The sequence below is a fragment of the Parus major genome, chromosome 2, assembly GCF_001522545.3.
Source record: "Parus major isolate Abel chromosome 2, Parus_major1.1, whole genome shotgun sequence".
NCBI lineage: Eukaryota > Metazoa > Chordata > Aves > Passeriformes > Paridae > Parus > Parus major.
The window spans coordinates 67,529,533-67,556,378 of NC_031769.1; the positions used below are offsets into that span (position 1 = coordinate 67,529,533).

A 26,846-nucleotide genomic window follows, 5' to 3' on the forward strand; every position below is an offset into this window, starting at 1 on the left:
GCTCTTATTCATGATGCTCAAAGGTCAAATTTTTACCACTTGCTACACTTTTCTTGAGGCCTGGATCTGGAAGTGTGCTTTGGCTGTCACAGAGACCATTTCTGTCCTTGAGCAAAATGATGGGCAGTGCTTACAAACACCTGCAAATGGATACGAGAAATACTTCTGCCAAGTAAGTGTCTAAAATGGACACTAATGTAAGGAGGCATTTCTGTTTTCATTGCTGGCAGCCAAAGAGAAAGCAGCTTTTAATAAGTAGGACCTGTGAGTGGCTGAGTATGTGTGTGGGGAGCAATGCTCACACAAACTGGAGCGTATGATTACTTTTTCACTGGCAATTGAAGAATGACAATATCACTTTGACACAGCTTGGCCACAGACATAGTTTTAACTGAGTAATAAACACATATCGTATTTCTGCAAATGCTATTATAATATTGCATAGAAGTAACTCCTGCTGATTTAACAGTGCTTGGAAAAAATAATACAGCATTTGTCTCCATGGAATAAAATCTTCAAGATCCTGGCAATTAGCTGAATGAAGCAACAGAAGCAACAAAAATACTAGAAGTGCTAAATAACTAATGGAAACCAAACTCAAGCAGCTTCCCCTGTGCCAAGAACCTTAGAAACCTGTTTTTGATTTTGGCAGTTCTGCATTTAGCAGAGCTCCTAGTAGTTTATATTGGTCTAAAAGTTAGGATCTCTTTCCATAGGTTCACTCTTGTCACTCTTCCTAAAATGTAGTTTGAAGCAACAATGAATCAAAAGAAAATGTATATAAACTGAACAAATTACTAGAGGTGTGAAAGGTATTTGGTATGTCCTGTGAAATGCTTTGTTCTGGACAAATCTTGGGTGAAGAATTTTGAAGTCACTGTCAAGTGCTGAACTATTCCACTAGAGATCTGTCTTCTGTGCTCTCCAAAAGGCTGAAGGGCAATAACAAAGCATGACACACCTCTCCAAATATTTAAGCAACAAAGAACAATGGTATGAGACAATATGGCAAGATAGTGTTGCATGCAGGGAGTGCTGCTGGCCTTGAAGTCACCTCTTGAAGTGTGGTAACACCCTAGGGTGTCTCCTGTCATTGCATCATTTAAATATGAACTGGAGAAAAGAAACCTTAGACCTTTAAAGAAATCTACTTTAAGAGAGGAATTATTAGCAGATGGAAGCTGGTGGAGACAGGACTTTGATTTCTGCAGGTTTAATTCCCACCTGAGTTTCATGTATGTTCAAAAAGGTGCCATGTCCTGAAGGAAAGGCAATACATTAGGTCATTGCTCACTTTACAGCCATTTCATTTTCCCAGTGAGCATGTCCATTTTGAGGGCCATCTGCAGACAGCTCACTGAAGCAAAGTAGACTTTGGTCACTGTTCTCCTGCATTGCTCAGTCCTGTGGGTATCCATGGCTCTGATCCATCATGAAGTTTGCACAAGAGCAAGTATAAACTCTAAGGTGAATCTACTCAAGTATTTCAATGTCTTCATCTCACTGAGCAAATATTTTCAGGTATCATTCTAACTCAAAAGTTTTCCTTGTTTGATTCCAAATGAACCTTTTCCATAACAGTGTTTATATTTGGCTACCTGCTGATTGAAAGCCACGGGTTTCTATGAAGCTATGCTGGGAAGGAATTTGACCTATTTGCTTGAAAATGTAATGTGCTAGAAAAGATGAGACATGGGTTGGGATGCCAACTGGGTATCTTATCTGGGGTTGTTTCAGATAAATAGGACCTGTTTTCTAGCTAGTTAAAGTACATCCATGGGATCACAGCTTCGCAGGAGGTAAAAATGAAATACTTCCCTTTCAACTGCAGACTTCTTACTGTGTTGAAATCTAAGCACTCAGAATAGCACTGTAATCAGAAACAGGAGATGCACGAGTTTAAATTATGTCAAATTTGAAATAGATGTCCAGTGGATCCCCTTGATTAAGAGGGTCATATTTCACCTGCTAGAAACTGAGGATTTTGTTTCCCATTCTTCTGCAAAGACAACTCTGACCACGCCTTATGTTTGCCGAAATTGTTACTGACAACACTCACTCTGCAAGTGGAATATTGCATATGAACAGGGAAGCAAACTCCTGCTTCATTGTGGGTGTCCACTGCTACACACTTTGAGAGGCATGCAGCATAAAGGCCCCAGGACAGTGAATATCTCTGTTATTGGATACAGCAAACCATGATGCAACCAGTCATGGACAGGGAATTATGTTTCACCAAACAGCATGAGTACACCTAATAAAAGCAAACACTGGGATGTCTGCTTAAGTGGGATTTTTAAACCAGGCTTTCAGGAATGTGTCGAGCTAGCCTTGTTTTGCTGACATCACTGGACTTCCAAGAGGTGAAGGTTGGCATTTTTGTCCAAAGTCAACGCCTGTAGGACTTGTGGATTTTGCTGTGTCACCTTTATGCAGCCACATAGGGTTCATGGAACACCATGAGTTTATCAGGTCAGGCTGCTGGCTTAATTTCAAATACAAAGCTTGGTGCATTTTCTGGTATTTCAGAGATACTGTACACCGATCTTACACGATATGCAAATTCATGAGTGCTAGCAGTGAATGGATGTACTAACTTCCTTCCCTAAAACTGAAACAAAATTATATAGAGAGCCACTTCATGGTACAAATTGCCTTTTTGAAGTCCTAAACAGATTTAAATTGACGTAATTTTTGTTAGCCTTGAAACAAACCCAACCCACAAACAGATCTTCCTTTTAGCAGACTACATGTACATTTACATGAGTGAAAGAAGAAATACACCCTGTATCAGCATCACGTGAGGATGCAGTCATGCACGGAGATACAATCAAAGTAATAAAATGATACAAGCATGTTTGAACATATTTCTGTTTCAGTTTTCATGTTTACTTAACATCAGTTCCATATGTAATGAAAACGAATTGTCTGGCTTCAGTCTTGCTTGGCTAATGAAGTGTGCTACAGTGATATAAAGTTGTTGGAATGTGTGAAATACAGATACTTGGTAGAGTATCAATAAGCCAAAAAGCCACAGCATCAAGACAGGAAGAGATAACTAGACAACATTTGTACAGTAAATGCATAAGTAAAAAAAGTTAAGTTATTGATCTGAAGTTGTAATAGCTCAATACAGTTCTTACAAGGAGTCCCTAGGCAAAGCTGAAATGAAACTTTTCATTTGCAAATGTATACAGAGTTGATAGAAAATAATTTCCCATAACAATTCTTTTTATGCTTCTTCTATTATAATTTGTAAATAATTAAAAAATAAAAGCTTGCAACATGCAGGTATCTGTGGACTCTTGTCTATTAGCAATTAACAGGTAGAAGCAGAGGCATTTCAATTTACAGGGAAAGCTCTTGGAGAAAATGGACTTGAATTATTTAGTCATTTTTGGCATGAGAAAAAAAAAGATTGTCATGAATTCTAACATTTATTTGCCAACATGCAGGCAGTCCTGTATGGCTATTATGTATATGATGTCATCACACTTAAACTGTAAAAGATATGAATGATTTAGCATATGAAAGAATCCCTAGATGCCATTAGGAAGCTGTGACAGTCTTTCCCCCTTTAATTTTCCACAGAAACCACCAACAGCCAAAGTGGTTCTGGAGCAGACGGCTAAGAAAACAGAGTGGCAGTGGGAAAGCCCTGCTTTTGAACTCAGGTGAGATGAAAGATAATTATACTGGCTGCACTGCTGGGTTTTTTTTTTTGTTTTTTTTTTTTTTAACTGCTTGCTTAGCATACAAGTGGTACATCTGGAATGCTGCTCGCTGTCACCCCAGCAGGCAGACAGGTACCTTGGCTGCAGAAAATCCAGAGTTCCTGGTGTGTCTGCTTGCAGTGAGGTGGCTCCCTGCGTGCTGGGACCTGCACGGTCTGTAGGACACACGGCCTTTGTGGTGCTGCCAAGGGTGGCAATATGGGCCATTTCATGCAAATGGGAGACAGCCCTTGGGCTTCTGGCAGGCCACCAAGGCAGCCCACAGCTCCCTTATGAAGATGACACCACTGTGATATTCCACAATGCTGCAGCCACTTCAGTCTTGAAGCGTCTGGGATCCCCTAACCCAGAATTCTTAAGTGTGGCAAAGATTTATAAAGTTACTCTAGCCACAGGCATGGATGCATATAAGAGCTGGAGCTGGAGTTGCTGTCAGTAACTTTTAACTGAAAGCTCTAAAAATGAGAAGATGAATATGAATATACAGAACTGGATTATAAAAATACTCTGCAACAGGTCTGTGGGACCATTTCCACTGCTGACAAAAGAGAAGAGTCCTGCAAATCTGTCTTGCTCACTACAGTTTTCTGCTAGTTCTTGTATACAATATTGGCAGATTAATAATTTCTTTTTGCTTTTTCTCCAGGAGAAGACATATTTTTTTCTAATATCATAGTGGATTTTTTGTGGAAATTAGCATACTACAAAATGAGAATGGCAAATAACTCCATTTCCAAATGCTGTGTTCAGCAGCCAGATTTATTAGTGGATTTGGCAGCATTTGCCAACTCCTTTACACATGAATAACTCTACTCACATTGTTTAAACAAATGAAACTAGGATAAATGAGATTAATTTGCCAATAGCAAATTACATTCTATTTAAAAATAAGAATTAGCCTGTACCAAATCCACATGCTTTTGTTTATTTCCCAAATAATTTATGCAGAAACACTATAGCAGACTATCTGAGATTATAGGTTTCAGTGCATTTAAGTAGCAGAAAATTGGAGGAGTGTTCTGCAACAGGGGTACCTTTCCAAGACCCTGGAGAGCACAGAAGGACCTGCCACAAGGAGATAAAGCAACTCTGACCCTCCCACAGAGTTCATGACACTCTGAGGAGAAAATAAATGTGTGTTACAGTTGCCTAAGTCAACATGCCCAGCTCAGACTGAGGGAACATAAAGCTGGATTAACCTACCCTTGCAGGTATTGCTACATATCCAACCACAGATGGGGATACTGGTTACTCTACCCAGTGGAAGGCAGAGTCTGCTGTAAACCTAAACAGATTATCTGTCTTATTGTTTCCTTTGTCTCTCACATATTGTCCTACCGATGTTTTCAGACTCGTGCTGTTTCTTCCCTTCCCCACTTCTCTGAAGGGATTTTTTTTTTGTTCATGCTTGTCCATCGGGACTCCTCCCACTCTGTTTTCTGTCCCATCACCCTTGTAGACTGTGTGCTAGGTACTCCCTCTTCCAGGTTCAAGGCTTTCAAGATGGAGTCTAATGTCACTGGTGGCAGAGGGAGCACGAAGGATGACTTCTTTCCTTGGTCTTTCACCTGGGAATAGATGCTTGGAGCATGAAATAAGAAAAGAATGAGGAGGTCACCTTACTTGGAGGTGACACCATGGGTTAGGCCATCCTTCCAGCAGATAGGTCCATTCACCATGAGACCAATTGCAAGATCGTTCATGACAAACTCTGAATAGGGAGAAGAGTAGCCAAGAACACAACAACTGCCTCTAATGATTAATCCTTCCACACCTTTCAGGGCTGGCAAGACTTGGGGATGAATGGTGACTTCCCTTGATAAAATCCACTAACTTGGAGGTTGGCTGAAAGCATCTCCCTCTTAAAAGAAAAACAGACCTTTCATAAAGGTTATCACTTGTCACCAGGAACATTGCATGCTGGCATTTTAAAGACTTTTTCTTGAAAAGGAATAAAAGTAACTAGCAGAAAAGTGATGTCATTCCTGACATTGTTCGTGTGGAAGCCCCCAATAGGAAGTACTGTAAACCATTTCCCAATCTGCTTTTACACAGGTCTAGGACTTAAAAAGAAAATTTGAGTGTTTAATGCTTAAACCAAATGTTTAATTTTCAACATCCCCATAAGTCACACTGCAATGTGGAGGTTGCAGTTAAAAGCCCAGATTCCTTCATCTTCCTGACATTGAATCTACACTATAACAAAAACATTTTGAAATTAATGTAGAAATAGTTCTAACTGGAGCATTAACATAATTTACTTCAGTCATGTTCATCAGGATCATTTATATCTTACACATGTGATGTGTAAGTATTCACTCTGCCTATACATATACAGTTGGATCTTATATACTATATATAAAAACACTCCCTTACAAAGTATGATTCATTGGTTTAGCAGTTGGTATTTTAGCTTTTCCAGTCTGTTCAAAAGCAGTTTATACATTTAGAAGTATGGTGTATATAATCATTACCACTTTAAGCAGGGCCTCATCCCTTCTATATGAAAAGACACATTACACGTGCTAAGCTCAGCACTGAACCCTACAGAGACAATGAAAAGCTGTGGAAGAATTGTGAGCCATGCTTTGGCTAACTGTTTTCTGTGCCATTAGAAAGAGGTTTACTCCATGATTTATAATTACCCACAGTAAAATATACTTCTCAGGACAAAAGAGTGCAAAAGGCTACCCTTTATCATGTACAAGAGCTGGTCTTACAACAGGGTGTGCCTTGGCCCAGGAGCAGTACTGTGCTTTCCCATGATTAGAGAGCAGATTCCATGGTCTGTCCTGCCACTGATCTGTGGCAAGTTGAATGGTCTCCCTGGGTTTTGGTTCCTCACAAAGACTGGCAAATCTTAGCAACCTAAGCTATACGTTGAATTTTCTTACTTATACAATGTAAGATAAACACAGAGATCTGCTGACTGCCAAGAATGGTCCTATATTCATTTGACATGAATGACAAGCATCTCCACCTGAGTATCAGCAAACCCAATGTAAACACATCCTAAGGAACATCCTTATGGAAACAATTCACATGCCTGTGCAGAGAAATTGGAAGAAAATGCATGCCCTCATCTAGAGCAAAGCTTGTGCCATATGTGATTACAAAGACTTGTAGGCCGAAACGAGGCTGGGTATATTCAACATTTGGGTCCCACATTGGCTGTTATGGATCTTCTTAATCTTGTCAGTCACAGACAGCCCACCCACAAGTGTTCCTTGAGACAAAGGAGAGTATACTCCTTTTTTGGGTGACATGTAACTGAGAACCTTCTTCCCTGTTTAGTTTGCAACCCAAGGAAATTTAATAGGACCTTTGCTGAAAACAGTTGGGTCAGATAATCACTAACCTTGCAGGCTTTGAGGTCTGTGTTGCCTCAGTGTAAGCCATAAAGTATAAGCAAACTTGGGAAGAGAGACTATGTTGATCTTCTGTACCAAGTGGTTCCTCTAACCACAAAAAATGCCATGTGTTTATTCAGATTTATTCAATTCAACTTGATGGTAAGATGGAGGATGGAGGCAGCATGCTTGATGATTCTCAGAAATAACATATCCCATTTAGCACTGTAAGAAGGCTGAATATGCTGAATATGAATTAAACACTCTGACATCTTACCTGGAAAAATTAAAGACATTTTGTTAAGTGTGCGCAAATTGCGCTTCTTTTTCTAAATCTCATAACATATAGTGATTTTCACAGGAAAAAAAAAGAAGTATATCAGTGACATACAAATCACAGCATCAATCCCATTTCAAGTCCCTGCCTCAAAGCAGAATACTACTAAAGTCAATTGGCAACAAGCCATTTAAATTTCTTTTTCTGTAAATGATGATTGGAAATTATTTTGACTGAAATTTCCCAAATTCTTCAGCTGGGGACAGACATTTAACAAAATTCCAGCCAGGATGGATCAAAATGTAAAAACTTTTTCACAAAAGAAATTTAAATTATATAGTAGGAAATTTTAAATATAGTACAGATAAGGGAAAGAAGGCAATACCTATTTGTTGACAATCCTATTTGGCCAGCAAACCCAGCCGTATTCTGTACAAAAAAGCCCCTCTCAAGGTCTGAATTAGCATCAGCAGACCAGACTTGCCTATGATTAAAATCCCTCAGGATATCTTGGGTATCTATGTTCCCTTAATGAGCATATATTTTGGGGTCTGCCTGGCAGTAATCTTGAATATTTAAATTGCCACACACCAACTCAGATAGTGCAAGGCAGGAAATATGTAATTGAGCATTATGCTTTCTCACGTTAGGAGGGCAGCCCAATCCGTTATTCTGTCTCGCACATTTCCTCAGCGCTGTCCTGGGTCACTCAGCACTCGCTCAAAGTAACGCCTGGCCAGCAATCAGCCACACACATATGCACTTGGAAACCACCAAGTTTTGTCCTGGACTTGACACTCCTCCTCCCGAGCCTTTTCAATGGACCACGCTCCTTCCTCCAAGGAAGACATCTCTGTCCAGGTTATATTGGAGAAAGGCTCTTCATCAAGTGAATTGATAACAGGGGTGATCAAAGTCTGGCAGTTGTACCTTATCTATTGGGGATCGTAATTGAGGAATGGAGCTGCCCTTCGGTTTGCTCCTCCCCACCATTAAATTACATTCAATCACCGCCCGCAGAATGCAGCCCATGCGCTCGCAGCCAGATGTTATCATTACAGGCCTTTTCTTATAAACTGATGCTGAAACCCGAGTGGTTGATGAGACTAGCTAAGCAGTTGTACCTTTGACCTGATTGCATTAAACTTGCCCTATCAATTTAAGCTTAGTATAAACACCATTTCCCAGAGTCCCTCATGACTTCAGTAGTGAGAAGAAGCTGACTAAGCCTAAACATTTTTTAACAGCAATCTTGTCTTACAACACCAAGGGGATTTGCCATGTATCTGGGGCTTTATAAAACCATATGAACATGCTGAAAGAATTAAAGTCCTTTAAAAAAGCAAAATTGATGGTGACAGTCCTTTTAGAAAATCAGTTTGTAGAATGTCAGCACAAGAGGAGTTGGAAACAGGACTAAAATAGTTTCTAGAAATACAATAGATTTCTGTTTGTTTCACACCGTTGTTCCCAAATACTGAAAGCTAGAGTTAAAAAATAAAACAAATGAGAAAAAAAAAAAAATCCCAAACTGAATTCACTCCCTATTAGAAAGAATTCCTCCCCAGCACTCCACAAACCAAAGCCCTTCCAGATATAGCACATATCTGAGATCTCCCATAAAATATGAGCATCTTTACCCTGGCATATCAAATTTATTTTTAATAAATTTTGGTCTATTTTACACTGAGGATAATTCAGATAATCCTATCAAAAGTTTCTATATAGCAGCAGATGAGCTATAGCATACAGTACAGCATATGGCCAACAAAGCTTATCTAGGCTGAATAAAGGGGAACATGCTATAATAAAGGGACTGTAAGGATCATACTTGACTCAACTGTACTGCCTATTAGTGGAGTGCTGAATCAGTGGTTTGGTAATGCAAATGTTGGTAAAACAATGGGAGATAAACTAGCAGAACATGGATCTCCACCTCGCTAGGTTGCAAGTGCTCTGGCCTTGATGCAGAAAAACACACTGGATCTGAGAAGATTCCTGCTAATTTTAGCAGAAGTATAGAAGTAGTCAAAGCCCTGCAAGACTAAACCTCTGATCCAGAATTGGAAAAAATTAAAGAAATATCCAGGAGTGACATGGCTCGTTTTAAAACAGATGTTTTGGGCTGTCTGTTGATTACACTAGTGTAGCAAACCAGGCAGTGGAACTGCTGCTAGAAGTGCAAAGAAGAAGAAGAAGAAGGAGCAGCAGCAATAAGCAAAATGTGATGGTTCCATTCTTACAGAGAACATGCTTCAGAGCACTGAAACATAAAGCACAAAAAGGCAACAAAAAGATTACTAACTTGTTGTCTGAAATTTTTTTTTACATACATATTCTTGTTTTACTGTTTTGAAATCTAATATAACAAGAATATGCACGTAAAAAATAATTCAGACAACAAACTACCTCCAAAACTAACATAAAAACCCAATCCAACCAAAACTACTGATACTTAAATAAATAAGGAGAAGTTTATTTAGCAACTAATTTACCTGAGTCCCTAGCTTGGCTGGTCTTAGAAGCAGCAGCATCTAACTTTTGTTAAACAAATGCCACTGCAGGAAGGAAATGCAGGTATGGAAAAAAAAATAACCGGGTGCACAGTTTTACATAATACACATGCAGAAAGCAGTCTAGAACATAATGTAGAGTTGTTTTGTGTTCAAATTGAAGCAGGGTCCTTTCTTTGCAAATAAGTTAAGTGCATATTTAGATGACAAAACTTAAACACAGCATTAAAAGAAGAGTTTCGCAAATTGCTTGCCTTGCAGAAAGAATCTCTGTTTCCCTCCTTTTGGGATCAGATGGGATAGAACAAGCCCAGTGACCCTGACAATGAATCCAGAGAGGAAAAAAAAAGAAAAAAAAGAGGTGTCAGCTATTTACTTTAAATTTCTAGACTAATGTTGGTTTACCTAACCATGTCCTGACATTACAAAAGGTACTTCTGTCTCATAGCTTACAGCACAATGTGGAAGCATCTAAGTAGCATTTGCTCTACATTTGTTCGTAAATGTGATTTAGCTGTGGCATGACAGGGAACAATACAGGCTAATTTGGCTAATCATGGATTCGACGGATGCTGGCTAAAAATCTGACTGGATGGCTGAGCCCAGAGAGTGGAGTTAAATCCAGCTGGCAGCTGGCCACAAGTGGTGTTCCCCCGGGGTCAGTGTTTTGGGCCAGTCTGTTTAACATCTTTATCAACGACCTGGATGAGGGGATCGAGTGCACCCTCAGCCAGCTTGCAAGTGACACCAACCCTGAGGTGCTGGAGCATGTCCAGAGAGGGGCAACAGAGATGGTGAAGGGTCTGGAGCACAAGCCTGATGAGAAGTACGAGATGTAGCTGGGGTTATTTAGCCTGGAGAAAAGGAGGCTCAGGGAAGACCTTACTGTTCTCCACAATTACCTGACAGGAGGGTATAGCTAAGCGGAGCTTGGTCTCTTCTCCCTGGCAACAAGAGACAGGGTGAGAGAAAATGGCCCCAAGTTGCACCAAGGGGAGGTTTAGATCAGATATCAGGAAAAATGGTTTTACTCAAGGGGTTGCCAGGCATTGGAACAAGCTACCCAGGGAATTAGCGGAGTCACTATCCCTGGAAGTGTTAAAAATCAGTAGACAGGGCACTTTGGCATATGGTTTAATGGACACAATGGCAGTGATGGTTTAATGCCTGGGCTCAGTGATCTTAGAGGTCATTTCCAACATAAACTATGCTATGATTCTACAGTTTATCCTTCTAGTAACCGCAGTGACAGCTAAGCTGGAAAAGATGAGGTACAGCCAGGGAATAACAACATGTATAAATAGGTGGCAACAGGTCAGAAAAGGGAAAATCTTCGTCTGGCATGAAGTTGTTGGTTTGGTTTGTCACTATCAGCCTTACAAATCATTACAGGTACTTTCTATTAAATCAAATATATTACAAACAAGCTGAAGAAGGTTGGTGATGACTTAAATTTGAGGAACATCAGTACAGGGGAGGCTCAGGTTAGAAAGAAAAAACTGGCTCATCTTGAAGTCTGCCACCATGGAAGAGTTGACAGTCTAGAGGAAAAAGCTTGAGATAATTCACTTAGAGACTGAAAACAAAAAGCTCACTGTATTCTGAAACAACTGGTGCACAGAAGAACCTGGAGGTATGAGTTCATCACAGGTGATTGTGAATCACAAGTGTGATGCAACCATGAAGGCAAACCTAATCTTAGTATGGGTAGAGTTATTTCCAGCAAAAGTAGGGGAGTATTACTGCTAGAACACCAGACACTAATTGATGTGTCTTATATCAAATCCTGTTTAGTATTCAAAACTACACTTGGTAGTGTTAAAAGAAAAAAACAACTGGTTTGGGGCAGAAAAAGAGAAAAGTTGTAAGGATGGTCAAGGGATGTGGAAACAAAACAAGGACAAATTTTGTTTCTTTAGTCAACCATATTAAAACTTGAGAGGTGAAAGAGCTATGTGCTATACCACCACTTGGGAGGAGATGCTATAGCAACATTAAAGGAAAAAACTATTTAAGTGAAGGACAGTGGTATAAGAGCAGAGGGATATAAGCATGCTAAAAATGCCAGTACAATGGGATGTTAGAAGAAAATTCCTAGCTATAACATCTGGAAGGTTCTGGACTGCTGTACAGTGGGATTAGCTGGGGCTAAACATCCTCATGACTTTTAATGTGCAGTTAATGAAAAGGGTTTTGCGATGTGATACCTGCTACAGAGACAAAGTGTATCTCCCAACTTGCTGTTAACAGCATGGCTATAACATGAGCATCAGCATCTGGTAATGCTCTTATTCTTCTTAACAATTTAATATCTTAAATTTATATCATACTTTTCAACCCAAAGGATCCCAAAGCACTTAAAAAATCACAATTGATGTGCAGTCTGTGAAGAGAGGGCTTAATTCACTGCAGAAACAGAGCTGCAGCACAGGTGAGAGGCAGCAGCTGTTTAAAGCGTGGTTATACTCAAACTATAAAAAAGTGTTTACATTTTATAATAGGAAGACTAAAGTGGTCTTCTGGGGGAGAAAGTATTTTCACTGGAAAAATGTAAGTACTCTGTATTTCCTATTTTCTTCTCCAGGCAGGAGCTCTGCTGTTGATGTCATGGAGGGGCCAAGGTGCAGTAATCCTTGAGAATGGAGGCAAAAACATTTCCCCTGTTAATGCTTCTACTACCTATGAAAATAAATTTGCTATATGTAATGTTGCAAAGTCATCACTACATTCTTATTTTAAAGGGTTTCCTGCCTTCCTCAGGGGATGTTATCTTGGGAGATTCATTAGGACTTGTTCAAACTAATCCCTCTAAATCAAGGTGGATACTGAAATATGCTTGTGCAGGATCCATCAGTGGGTGGGACAAGTTCAGGCTACCCTCCCTGCAATGCATGAAAACCCAAAAAACCAGAATGGACCTTCGCAGGCTACATACAGAGGTGACCAGCTGTCAAACCCAAGCCTTCAAAAATCATGACACTGGTTTATGAGTAGAATGATGCTATGTTCCTTCTACCTTGACCTTGGAATTATTTTGATTTGCCTGTTTTAATAAAAACTGAGAAATCTTTTTTTTTTTATTTTTTATTTTTTTTCCCCACTGAAGGCATGACATATGTAAAATACACTATGTAAAATACTGACTGACATGACTTTTAAGGACTGTCCTGTGGCTTTTTTTTCACCAAAAGTGACTGCAAACAAATGTGTGAGCTTATAAGGGCAGCAGTGTAGGAGTTAAAACTTCGCACCTTCAGGTTCTGTTTGGCTTTTGAAAACAATCAGGAGAGTATACTGGTCATCCCATTATCACATATAAGTAGAAATAGATGTATTAAAGTCAGTTTTCTGTGAAAAGAAATCCCAGTGTAATTGTGATTCTCTACAGCTATAAAGCAGGAGTAACATACAGAAACTGAAGAGAGATGAATATTGTTACTGGTAACACCTGATCAACAGGTAAAATTATTAGTTATCATAGGCTCAAGGTCTGTGGCTCTAGAAGCTGAAAAATGAGCTTTTCTTTAAGGATTTTCAGTAAAAATTTAGTATACTTAAATGTTCAGAGCAATCTGAAATCCATGTAAGGAGAAATCAATGTCATGTCAAGCTAGGAAATAACTTTTTAAAAATAAGCCAAATTAGGAAATTCCCCTTTAATTGTAAGGAATGAAAGTTTCTCTACAGAAGAGCTGAATTAGTCATACAGGTGTCTTTTGCATGGCTTTTTTCTTTTTTTTTCCTCCCTTTCTTCTACATTCCATAGTTACAAGTGGAGATGTCGTCTACAGGTCACACCACTGCCTCTGGTGCTACTTAAAAATTTTCTAAAAATGTGTCTTCAAACTAGCAACACACACAACCCATGTAGGTTGGATTTGCATGAGCAGTTGCTCTCTGAGCCTCCAGTTGCCACCCTAAGTCCCAACCACTTCCTCCTCCTGGCTCCTGCTTTCCCAAGGCTAGCTGGGCTCAGCTGCCTGGCTCTCACAGAACCACTCTGGGGCTTGGGGAAATTTTAGACAAGCTCACTCCTTTCCAGGAGGCTCTCCTCCCAGTGAACACATGCTCCTGACATGACTTTAGGCCACTGGCTCATCTGAACTCTCCAACAAGGGCTTCCTTCTAAGCAGGAATAGTTGATAGGACACCAATAAGGATGGTCCCAACCAACTACTGTGTCACCAAGGAGATTACCAAGAAAATGTCTCACAAGAAAAATGCTTGCTTGTTTTGGGCTGCTGGTGGGCTCAGCTTTCTCCCATTTATGAGCTGCCAGGGCCTTATCAAGCCTTTAACAAAGGCTTCCCAGTGGTGTTCCAGCAGTCCTGGATGGACCATGTGTGTCCACCTGCATCTCCTTTTCCTCTTCCTCTCAGGACAGTGCTGAAAAGCTGTATCCTGTGACTTTGTGTATTGGAGAGGTCCCTCTTGCCCCTAGCCCCTTTTTGTATGAGCCTGGGTGGAACTGAGGAAGAATGGGACCTGGAGGCTCCATCCCTGGCCCCCGGGTGTTTGTCCTGGGTGTTACTTCCCCATCATGTCTCAGCTACTTCCAAAAGAAAACTGTGGACACTATAGAAAGCTCCAATCCTACTATTTTATATCTGGGACTCAAATGAAGTAGGTTTTTTCACCTTTGCCATGTGGATGTGTTCTGCCATTCTGGTAAAAGTTCACCCCAGCCTGGTCAACTCATGCCTTCGAAAAAACAAAAATGTGGCAGTTTGCACGTGCACAGCACAGATCTGCTACGGATAGATAGCTTAAATTTCTGAGCAGTCCAGCATCCATGAAGCATCTCACATGCTCTGGGTATTGGCTAGACAAAGCAAGCAGGTAATCCCTGAAAAACTAAGATCTTGTAATGCTTGCATTACCAAGCTTCAAGATGTTTGACTTTGTACCTTAATAAGGTTCCTTTAACTCATGTGGGGTTTCTAGTTTTTTAAATGTTCTTCTAGTGTATTTTCTAGTGTATTTTTGTTTCTCGGTGTACACAGATAGACAGTCAGACAGGCAGTTTCTGTTTTGTAAAGCAGGAAATTCCTGAATGCTCTGCTTGCATTAAAAAGAATCTATATTCAAGAATGAACTGGCAGACAACTCTGTTTGTTGGTTCATAATTTTGCAAAGGGAAGATAGGAAATCAGTGATTTTGCCTAAGGGAGGAACTTAAGTATAAAAAGAAGAGAGGGGAAAACCAGACTCAAAACCTTCACAAAACCTTTATTTTGAACTAGAAAGAGAAAAGTAATCCCAAGCCATCAATTACTGAAGCATGTGAATGCTATTTCGAACACATTTTAAAAATTAAAACTGAAATACCTTGGACCTAATTTTAAACAGGTTTTGCATGGTGTAACACCATTGATGTCAGCAGAATAATTTCCAAGTTATAAATTTGTTAACATAAGGTTAGCACAAGGTTGCAGCGCAGTGGATGAGAATTGCTTTGAAAGTACTGTGTGAGATGGAAGGCTGTATGCTAATGTTGAATAACCTGCTAGGAGATCGTTTGCTTTCTGCCTACACAGCCAAGCTACACATTAATTAATGCTACCACAGAGACTGTCATCTCCTAAGGCATAGAGCAAAACAGTAATATTCTAACATTAATAATAATTAATATTCTCTCTTATTAATATTGTTCAAATAAAAGGATGTTGTATTTTAATACACATTTACCAAGACCATGTAAAACACAAAGTGTCTGATTTATTTGCTGTTCTTCTGCCAAACACAGGTAATGATTAGTAAATAACTTTGAGCTGATGAATAAAGATAGGGGGTTACATCTTTAGAAAGCAATAGCAGCCTCCTCAGAAATTTAATTTGGCTGCGGTTCAAAAAGCCAATGTAAACAGCCTAGACAACCATATTAAACACAGCTTATTCACACTTTTGGCCCACAAGAGTTGATGAAACAGTGTTCAGCAGTCTGTTTCTGCCTCCTCAGATACACAGGCACATATGCAGTGCCAGTAGCTAAACACACAGCATGAGCTTCGGATGAGGCAGTGTCAGACAGCATCTCTGAACCATACACGTCAACTGGGCAGGTATTTTACAGGCTCCCTAACTCCTTCAGGACTTTGGGTAGCTGCAGAAACACTTCCAGCTCTTGCAGATTCCTGCATTGAACCAGTGAAACAGCATCCAAAACACAGCCTCAGCACCAGTACTGAACAGTGGAAAAACTCCAGAGTCGAGCTGGACCGTGACTCAGCTTCAGAGCTGTGAGGTGATGGCTGAGCATGGGACAAATACTAGGTCACAGAAACCAAATTAAGAATGGAAAGTGGAACAAAGGCTCTAAGCTGTGTTGTTACCTATGCAAACTACGGCTGCATTTATTACTTGGGAATGAGGAAGAAGGTGGAAAGACTGTGTTTCCATTGGTTCAACAACAAGCAGAATAGGGAATGGCATATTGAACTTGGCAGGGTGGAGAGTGGAGCATGGAGCATGGTGCAGAGTAGGCTGGAGTGCTCACAAAATAGTACAGGAATTAAGAATATGACTACTAGACTATACTATAGTATATGACTATACTAGACTAAGCAGACTGAGAGGGCAAAGCAAAAGAACAAATACTGGATGCTGATACCATGGGAGCAAACAGTAAACCCTGGAAGTGTTGCAAGGCAAGAAAAACTGAAGAAAAGCCAGGTTTTTATGATGTTTTATATAATAGATTTTGAATGGTGACAGTGATACTTAAAATAAAAGATAGTTGTAGTTGCAACTGTACATGCAAGATAATGCATTGAGAAAAGCAGGGGACCTTTAACAAAGGATATCTTAAGAAACAAAACGATGCAAATTATGTTACAGGGTTCAGGAGAATGGAATACGATAAAAAGACATTGCCTGAAAAAAATACCATTCTGAGAAATATAGAGGATTCAAAGACAGGAAAAAAGAGTTAATAGATAAAGGAAGAACTAGGAAAAAAATCCAAGCACCTGGTTTCACAGATTTGAAAAGGGAATAGTGTTCTTGGATCAAGAGTACTACAACTCCTAGTGTAATATATTAGAATCTCAGGAATGAAAAATAAAGGGAGATGCAAGTAGCAGTGGAAAAATATCATGAAGAATTGCATGCAATACAAAGGTTCAGAGAGGAACAAAGTTCCAAATCTGATAGATGTTAGAAAGCAGTGGCAAGATTTCATTTCCACCCACTGCTACCACAAACAGTAATTGAAGTAAACAAACAAACAACCCCTTGTTCAATTATTCAGACCAGTTAATTTAGAGTTGTTTGTTTGTGGCAGGAGACTGAGATCTTTTGTTGATATAACTGAAATCATGCCAGTTAAAAGTTAAATCCTGCCTGCTAGACATAACTTCGGGTTTGGAGAATCATGTTACACATCTCAGAGAAAACAACCAGCCCAAACAGCCCTCAGAGATGCCTCGGCTGGTGAGGGAAACTCACATTCTCTGCTGCACTTTCTGTCTGAATTCATGCTGCAGTCCTTTCAAGAACACCACAATCCAAATCTTTCTGAAGCCTAAGGATCTTCTGTCCTTTGTAATACAGGGACTGTAACTTCCCCTAGCATTTTGATGTGTAAATAGCATTTATTTTTTCATTTCCTCCATTGTATTTCAGTGTGGCCCTAACTTACCATCCTGACTTATTTTCTCTCTTGTCGGTTCTTTAGGTAACTGTACACTGCATATGCTGCACACTGGTTAAAAATAAACATAATGTCAGAATTATGTTCAATACTGTCTTTGATTGAAGCACCTTAATGCTCTGCCTTATCAAAGACCTCAAGTTCCTACTTCATAATTTCCCATTTCTAGTTACAGCCTTCTGATGCTTATCTGCTTTTTGCACTGTGGTATGATTCAGAGAATACACTTCAGTTTTCTTGCAAGTTGCTAAAAATAGCCAAGAGTCTGTCTAGAAGAGACACCCCATTCTGGGAAAACCTCCCTGAAGACAAAAGAACAACTCCCATATTTTTATGATGGACTTGTTGGTGGGCGTGGTTCACCATTTCCCCATTCCATCTTTATGCCAGTGTAATTAAGTCAATGGGGCTTACATCAAGATAAAACTGAAGAGCATAATGCAAAGATGAGTCAGAACCCACATGCCACAAAATGTAAAAGGACCGTTTCATAGCAGGATGATGAGAATTTGGAACTTGCTTATCAGAAAACACGCTCTTCAAAGTGATTCCTGATCATTTTGGAATTGCCATTACAAAACCAGCATAGGTTTGTTTTTGGAACTTGCTTATCAGAAAACATGTGCTTCAAAGTGATTCCTGATCATTTTGGAATTGACATTACAAAATCAGCATGGGTTTGTTCTATTGTTAGTCAAATCACAACTGGGGAGGAAACATGCCAATGCAAACCTCCTGAAAGATACTTCATATTTACTCTTGAACAATGATCTGGTATTCAAGATGGAAAAAAAAAAATTACAAGATTGACAATGGACTACATTGTTCTTTGATGTTGCAGCATGGACAAATCACAGGTGTATTACGTAAATACCTGTCAAACTGACAATTAATATCAATTAGGCTTTAATCTGACATATTACATTGGGCGCAGCAAATGCAAAATCTGTTCAAAGTAGATTGTAGATATGTACCCTTCAATTAGACATGAGGGAGGAGGAAATTCTACTCTCTGAGAAAGCACAGAATTAACTCTTGAACAGCTAGAGATCTGTGTGGATGAAATTCATCCATGAGAAGATGGCAAGTCCAAAACTTTTTTGAGCCCTTGCAGCTTCAGAAGTGTAAAGTGGCATTTAAGTTGTCAAGTGAGAAGAAGCTGTTCCTCCTCCCTCTCTATACACACAATCTCGAGTGTTCAGTGTTTAGCAGCGTCTTTTTTTGACACATAAAAACGCCAGAGTAGAAGAAATAAGAAAGAGATCTTTCTGGATAAGACCTCCTGAAGCAATCACTTTGGAGTTGGGAAGCAAGAGAGTATTCACAATGATACAAAGGAGATGGAAAAGGCACTTTTATGGTGTTTCTCAGAGCTGGAAACTGAACTAGAAGAAGATACACCTCTTCATTTACTTAGGTAGGACCTACTGATACAGTTTCCCTAGATTTGGTATGTACGTGTGAACAGCTCCCAGTGTTCAATATAACTCTGGGATTTTTTTTTTAGGCTTTACAACATTAAACAGATCCCTAAATCACTACAGTCAAAATGGTGATACAGTAATTTCTCCTCAAAACGAGAAACTGCGATTACGTTACCAAAACTGAACCAACCGTTTATGCTGCAATGGATTGTCCTGGGGTTAATGAGACAGAGAAGTAAAACACTCAGTAGAAAGATTCTCAGCAAGATTCTCAAGCAAGCCACAACTGCTGTTATGACTAAATATGTCCAAACCTCAAAAGAAAGCAGACATGACTACAATATTTTGTGGCATATGAAGAATACATAAATGAGGCTAAAAGCACAATACTTGTCCTCCTTCTAGAGAAAGCATCTAACCTGTTTCATAGCTTCTTCCTTCCTATACTATGAATCTGCTTTCCCATTTTGAATTAACTTTTTAATTTTATTTATAATCTCATGTATTGCCTCCAAAAGACGATGCTGACTAAATTCTTATACAGCACTATTTTTAATGCTGTGAAAAGTTTTTCTTATCCATGGAAGTTTAAGAGGGCTGGCTAAAAGAAAATACACAACTTCTCATTAGTCCTAAAATATGCAGATAGAATCCTGTCTCTTGCCAGTCATCAACATAAGCGAAAATTTTCATTCATCTGGCATCCCACTAGTCATGCCTCAAATTCATATGAAGTTTGGAAATGCAAACCTTCAGCAGGATGCCTTTAAATCAACAGATATGCTCTGTAACAGAGATTTGCAAAAGATATACACTTTTAAATAACTCTAATTTAATAAACATTAAACATAATCTCAATACTTTTCATCAGGGCTGAACTAATGAATATCATTGAAAATATCCCCTTTGATTTGAGGATGAAAACACCTACTCTTCCATCCAGTGATTTCAGTCTTTGAGATGATGCTATGCATTGCTTTCTGAGGCATCCCCAAGGATGGGAATGAGCTTCTACCTCTCAGCTCAGGAGGAGTGAAAGGGAAAATACCAGAGAAATATATAATAGCTTTATTTTCAATTTAAAAGAGGGCAGCAAAAAAGAAATGTGTATCCTGGTAATTAAGTTACAGTATTTATTCAATAAAAACTAGATTGAAAAAAAGGAGCAAAATAAGAAGTTTACACTAACAAGAAAGGCATTTCTGTACAAGAATATGGGACTCATATTTTTAGTTTTCTGTTTCTACAACAGATGCTAAATTCTGCTGGGTTTTTTTTTGGTGCAATGAGGTGTTGTTGACTTTGTTGACTTTTTTATGTGAAGGAAAGAAAGGAGAATTCAACAATTCTGTGACTGTCTCTGGAGATGCTCAGCTCATGTCATGGCTAACTCAGTCTCTGTTGAAACAATGATTATCTATGTTAAAAATGTTATCTTGTGAATTTTTTACAGGCTTTCATTCACCCTTACGATAAGTCTTTGGCTGCTGTAATACAGCAATAGGATTTTTGACAAAACATTCAGGAACAAGAAAATCCCTCTTCCTTCTTCAACCTGGACTTCCTAACTTCCTTGTTGACTTTCAGTGTGGTAGAAAACCTACTGAGATATTATTTTTCCTTTATTTTATGATGCAGAGCTCCAGAATATGGAAATGGAGCACGTCTGTGTCCCTTGAACTTTTGAGCAGCACTGGAGCAATTCCTGGTATCACCTTCTGGAGACACCTCTCCTGCAGCCTCTGGGTAGCAGTAGGGGAAGCTTTCCATTTCACTTTGTATTTTCAGAAAGCATTTCAGGCTGCTGTCCTGACACGTCTGAGTGAAGCAGGAGGAGGCCTCTTGCCAGACAGCTACCCCATGGTATGCAGCCGCCTGCCGCTCCCTGCTCCCAGGCCGCAATTACACACTCGGGTGGCCACTGCTGCCAGGGGTGTGCATGGCTCCCACAGCACAGAGACCAGGGGAGGACAAGGAAGGAGAACCAGGCCATCACTGAGCTCTGCCATGAAGTCATGTGAATATGAAAAGGAGGAAAAAAAAAGAGAAAACAAGAAAAAAAAAAAAAAAAAAAGAAAAAGGAAGAGAAAAAAGAAGAAAGAGAAAAGAAAAAAGGGATTTAATAAGAATGCACATGTCTTAGAAGAGTCTTTTAAAAATAGTTTAAGTAGTAAAATTTAAAATAATTTAAAAAATAAAAACACCATTCAAATAATGGTTAGGGTCTCAAAGCTGATCACACTGAAGCTAATCACCATATTTCAAGTATGAGTTGTAGCAACCATGTCTGCATTATTCTGGAAATCCTTATTTTCTCCACCATTATTTCTTTTTCTGTCCTCTGTCTCTCAGTATCATTTTCCAGCATAACGACTGCTGTCACTGATCAAAGTTACAGTAAAAAATAAGCTAAATCACATATACTTTATGACCTTTAGATGTTAAATGAAGAGAAGTTACAGGACACTACACTATGAAAGCAGTCTGACAGCAAGAAAACTCAAAGTTTTGCTACATTTGTTAGAGCAATATACATCATCATCTGCTATTACTGAGTAGCTCCATGGCCAAAAAGTAACGTGAGGAGGGTTCATACCACATACTTCATAAGAAATATGAGCTCAAGCCTAGGTAATATCCACCCTTCCACTTCATGAAAAGCAGAAATTCTGGGATTCAAAAAGGCTTCTCTAGTGAGCTGAGAGTCCAAAGCAAGCAGAATTCCCAGGAAAAACCCACATACAGGCCAGGCAGTCTGGTCTGCTGTTGTTTCCTCCTCAAAGCCATGACTGTGGCATGCCATGCAGCAAGCCTTGACAGTCATCCAGAGAGAGCAGTGTGCTCTCTGTCACAAGAAGGACATAGGGGATTTAATGAGTTTGGGGAGGAGAGAAAAGGGATTCTTCTGGGCAGAACAGATCAGGGTTCACCTATCATCAATCTACCAAAACCAAAAAAATCCTTGGCTCAACTCTGTGATACTTTAGGGCCATTGGCCATTGCTGTATTATCAGTGCATGACAATACAATGGCAGGGCATGAACAGCGTGCTTGAGTGGCCTCACCTTAGCACAAATTATTGCACTGTATTGACTTTTTTGGCTGTAGTGTTCATATTGCAAGTCTGTCACCCACTGTGTCAAGTATGAACTACATTTCAAAACAGTTCATCAAAAACATCAACAGTCCATCTCAGATACTATCTTATGTACCTTTCCACAAACTATGACATGTATGTTGGCTGGCTTACTTTGTAGATTTCTGCTATTTGGATTATTTTAATCCTTGTCCATCAGGTACTCATACTTTCATAGCTGGTTTTCCCAGTTTAATGAGGGAAAACTGCAAGAGCTTCTCTTCCATGTTTTGAAGAAGGGATATTTCTTTTTAACTTGGGGTTTTCCAAGAGCAGGGCACTGCTTCTTCAGAGATCAGATGCACCTAAAGGCAAGGTGGCTGCTTTATTGGAAACAAAGCTGTATTTTACTTTGAGGTGTCTTTTCCTTCAAAGGACACAATCAGAGGATGAATTGTAATATTCTTGGCACCAGTGCCAAAACTACAGACTTCCTTTCAGTGGACATAAACCAACCAAGCTGTTATGTAATTTTTGACTGAACAGATCTAAAGATATGACCCAAAGTGATGGATTTAAAGTAGTCCATGGATAGCTATCAATGAATAATGGATGCTGAACTGAAATACATTCACCTAAAACACTTTTGCATTCTAGAAGGGAATTGAAAAGGAAACGTTGTTAAGGTTGCTGTAATTAAGTTCCTTTTTAAAGTACTTAAAATATACCAGGCAAGGAGTCTTGGGTTACTTAACTGGTACCACCAGTTCAGACTATCACCTATTCTGTGGTTTTGCATGCATATCCCACATCCCTTCAAAGCTTTAAACCCATTACTGGTTATTATTTTGGAGGAATGTGATACATAAATTTAAACATGTCAGACACAGTGTTCAACACTTCTAATGATCTATTACCCTGATATTATTGAAGTCCCTGAGGAAGTTTGGCAGATGTCATTCAATCATCAAGCTATCATTACTATGTTTTAGCTTTAATCTAAAGTGCCTAAGAGCTTTGTGCTTCTTAATTCCTATTCTATCTCTCTTCAGGGGAAAAAAAAAAAAAAAGGATGGGGAGAATGTGTGGAAATAGTTCACCTTAACTGACCTAGAGATTGTCATATTTGGGGAATACATTTTTGTTTTACAAACTAGATTACTTTTGCTTGTTTTAGTTATAAATCTATTTCCTCTAAAGTTCTAGTGAGATCTCTGTAACTTCATTAGTATTGATCCAGCATATGTTAAAAAAATACTATGGTAACACAAACAAAATAGCAAGAGTTTTTGATCCAAATCTTCCCAATATATGAAAAGTAGCACAAAGTTAACAGTTTGTGCAAAAAATGCATTATTACCTATGACTCTGTCTTGCAGACTCCCTATTTAGTAGTATCTCATTTTCTGATGACCTCTCCCAGGAAATTCAGAGGCCTAAGACTTAAGTAACAGTACAGCTTTATGAATACCTCACTGTTTGGGCACTTTGCTGTCTCTGTTGAACACAAGATTCAGACTGTTTGTTGTAGGCAGTAATACCTCAAGCAGTGATTCAGGATGTCTGTTTTCCAGAGTTCTAAATTAATCTGGGCCACCGTGGGTGTGTATGAGCCCAGTTGCAATTCTGTGGGCTGGAACGCATCCAATCCACAATGAAACTCCATTTCAAGACAGGTAAATGCCTAAACACAAAGACCCTTGTGCCCTATGGCTTATACACACTGTGGACACATGCTGCTCAACTTGGAATCAGCAGATAGCAGGTGCTGTGGCCACAAGAGATGCCAGCCAGATTTTGTGCAACAGTTACAACATACATTAGAAGACACGGAAAAACTGGGTTCAACTCCCTTAGTTTCCTAGTCAACCTTGTGGTGGGCAACATTTTTTTCATATCTAATTTATACCATTTTTTCTGCAATTTAGGCTTTTACTTTTTTGTCCCATCCTATCAATACAGAGAATAGGCCACTTCCTTCTCCCTTGTAGCATTTCTCTACCTATTGAAAGACTTATTATGCTTCTTCTCTGTCCTAAACATATCACTAACCACATCTTTCTTTAAAACCTGTTTTCTAAAGTTTCAATTGGTTGTGTTGCTTTTCCCTGAGTCAAAACCTACACCCTTCTGCAACATGGTGTGCAAAACCAAACACCATCCTGTTGCTGCAAAACCAGACACCATCCTGGGCCTTGCCAGCACTGAGCTAGAAGAAACACTTCATGTTTTAGACACAATGTTCCTGTTCATCAGTTTCAGCAGGATACCTGCTTTTCCTCAATATTGACAACAGGGACAGGTTTTAGATGGCTATCCCTTACGATCTCTCTAAAATGCTTTCTGGAAAAAGGCTTTATACCTCTTGTTTTTCATCCCATATGGCAGATTTGGAATCTCCTCCTTACTGCATGTGTTCTCATTGAGTCATACCCTATTCATGTCAGATTATTTCTCCAATAGTCAAGATCATTTTGAACTCTGAACCTTTCCTCCCACCTCACTATCAGGTGGCTTTCTGTCCCTGAATGTAAAGATAATCTCATCTAATGCTGTTCAGATTCAACAAATATGCTGCCTGTCCCATCACTCTGAAAAGGTAAAGCCCCATTTGAAACTTGTTTGTAGGCTGATACTCTGCACAAAGGCAGAATAATTGCTCAAATACTTCTTTGTATAGATCTATTTTAAGATAATACAACTTCTTCACTAAATCCTCTTCCAACCTACACCCTCCCCTAATCACAAATGAGTCAGGATACCACTTAGTCAATCAAAAAACCAGATTCTAGCCAAGAGATAGGATTTATTTTTCTGGATGGAGAGCATTCCTACGCAGGGTAGAAGGCTATGTCAACAAAACAGTACAAAGGCCCAGCTCTTGCCCACAACTATCCTTTTTATGCAGACAATTGACACCAGGGCGTGATTCTTGGGAACGGCCGGCTGGATGTGTCTCCCAGCCAAGCCCAAGGATGTGCAGGCACCATTCATGCACCCCATCTTGCAGAGCAGCACACCGACAGGCAGTGCTTCACAGACCTTCTCTTGCCACCATCCCTTCCTTTTGAACAACTGCCTCTCTTTGCTCTCGTAACAGGTACACCCTGCCTGCTACACGAGACACACTTCTAAGAAAATGAGAAAATAATGTGTTGAAGACCTCTTCCCATGCCCACTGAAGATAATGAAAGGGTTCACCAGACAGAGAAGTTCACAGGGCCCCATAAAGCTAGCTTTCATTTTTAAATTGAAATCCAAATAGAAATAATAAGACTGGTTGTGTGTTATAGACCAGCTTGAACTCTACCTACAGCAATTAGAAAGGGTGCACTGCAAAGGAAAAGGAGGAAAATCCAAGCACAAGCTGCTTTCTACTAGAAAAATGTCATGAGGATCCTTGGGGTTTTACAGTTTCCAGTACTCTTCATAATTATTTAATTAATTGGAAATTAGAGGTAATGGAGAGGTTATTTGACTTGTTTAAAGTAATAAAAAAGAAATTTAAAGAGTGAGTTGGATTTTTTTCCTTCGGTTGATCAGTCTGAGGCAGGGTCTTTAAGGCTGCTTCTGATATCTACTCCTTTTCACGTATATTCGGAAAGGGGAGGGGGGTGTTGTTTGAGTTAAAGTACTGAATTTCTATTTTCAAACCAATTAGAATGCATTATAGAATTAAATTATTGGGAGATGAGGCCTGTCTGGGGCCAGAGAGAATTTATGCACACAGATTGTCATTTTACCCTTAAGGAAAATAATTTGCATTTGACTACAACACCTCCTGTATTCCCCTTCATATGTCACGTCTACTTTCACACCACAGGTTCTTTAGGATGAAGACATTATTTATTTCTGCCTTGTATGGTGCCAAATATGTTGCCAATACTTAAAATAAATAGCAGTAATGCAGGCTCATTATCATGCAATTTAAGCCCTGGTAATCTATACTTGATCCAGGAAAGCCAGTTTTTTTTCCTGACACTATCTGTGCTATCTGGGGAGGGATTGTGCTAATACCTTCCATGTGTGTGAAAACAGCCCTTGCTAAGAAGGTTTCCATGCTGGCTCTGAATCTGATTTCACATGCCCCGTTTCACACTGATGTAACTGTTTTCTTCAGTTCAGTGGCACTTCATACAGAAAAGTCTCCCAGAGACCCTCTATGAGCCAGAGGGGAGATGTGAACCATTGTTTCTTGAGTCCATGTGAGCAAACCTTATGTGACTTTATTTTCATTTATTTATTTATTTATTAATAATGGGTGCTGCAGTTTTGTGATTACTTTCCAAACACTGGCTTAATATTTCCCCCCCGCAGCCTGAAGAAATTTGCAATTTCCTATTATTCTGTTTCCTACCTACTGGGTATTTTTAGGTAAATCTAGGCAAATTTTGCCTTTGTAGTATTTAATTTAAATAACTGGAAATGGGTCTGCGCTGTGTGGATTGGGCTGGGGCACAAGCATGTTTGCAAGCAAACAGGCTTTACAGTGCTTTCTGTGCCCTGCAGCCACAAACTCCTGAGACAGGAAATCACAGCACTAACCTGATGATCAAGCTACAGACAGCAGCATTGATGTGCCACAGACTGCTGGTATTCCAAGTAAAAGGTAAAGACAATGAAAACAGATTAAAACACAAACATCTGGCAAGTCAGAAATTTGTCTCATGCCTCTCTATGTGCACATGTACAGCCACATACAGACAGAAGCAGCCTCTGCTATACATGTAAACTAATAGGATGATAAAGATGCAAATAGATTTCAAACTTCTCACAGAAAAAAAATGCATTCTGAAATGATTCATATTACCTTGTGGTGTG

At 39.4% G+C, this 26,846-nt stretch overlaps 1 protein-coding gene across 3 annotated transcripts in view; it reads right to left on the minus strand.

Moving 5' to 3' along the window:
- GMDS (GDP-mannose 4,6-dehydratase) overlaps positions 1-26,846 on the minus strand; it is a 410,677-nt gene that overhangs the window by 21,969 nt on the left and 361,862 nt on the right. Inside the window, exon 10 of one of the 3 annotated variants that reach the window (XM_015618377.3) lies at positions 20,055-20,951. The exons of the other annotated variants lie outside the window; for them this stretch is intronic. Coding sequence (XP_015473863.1) covers positions 20,721-20,951 — 231 coding nt within the window. The 3' untranslated portion in view covers positions 20,055-20,720. Of the gene's footprint in view, positions 1-20,054; positions 20,952-26,846 lie in introns of those variants that run through there. 3 annotated transcript variants of the gene reach the window in all.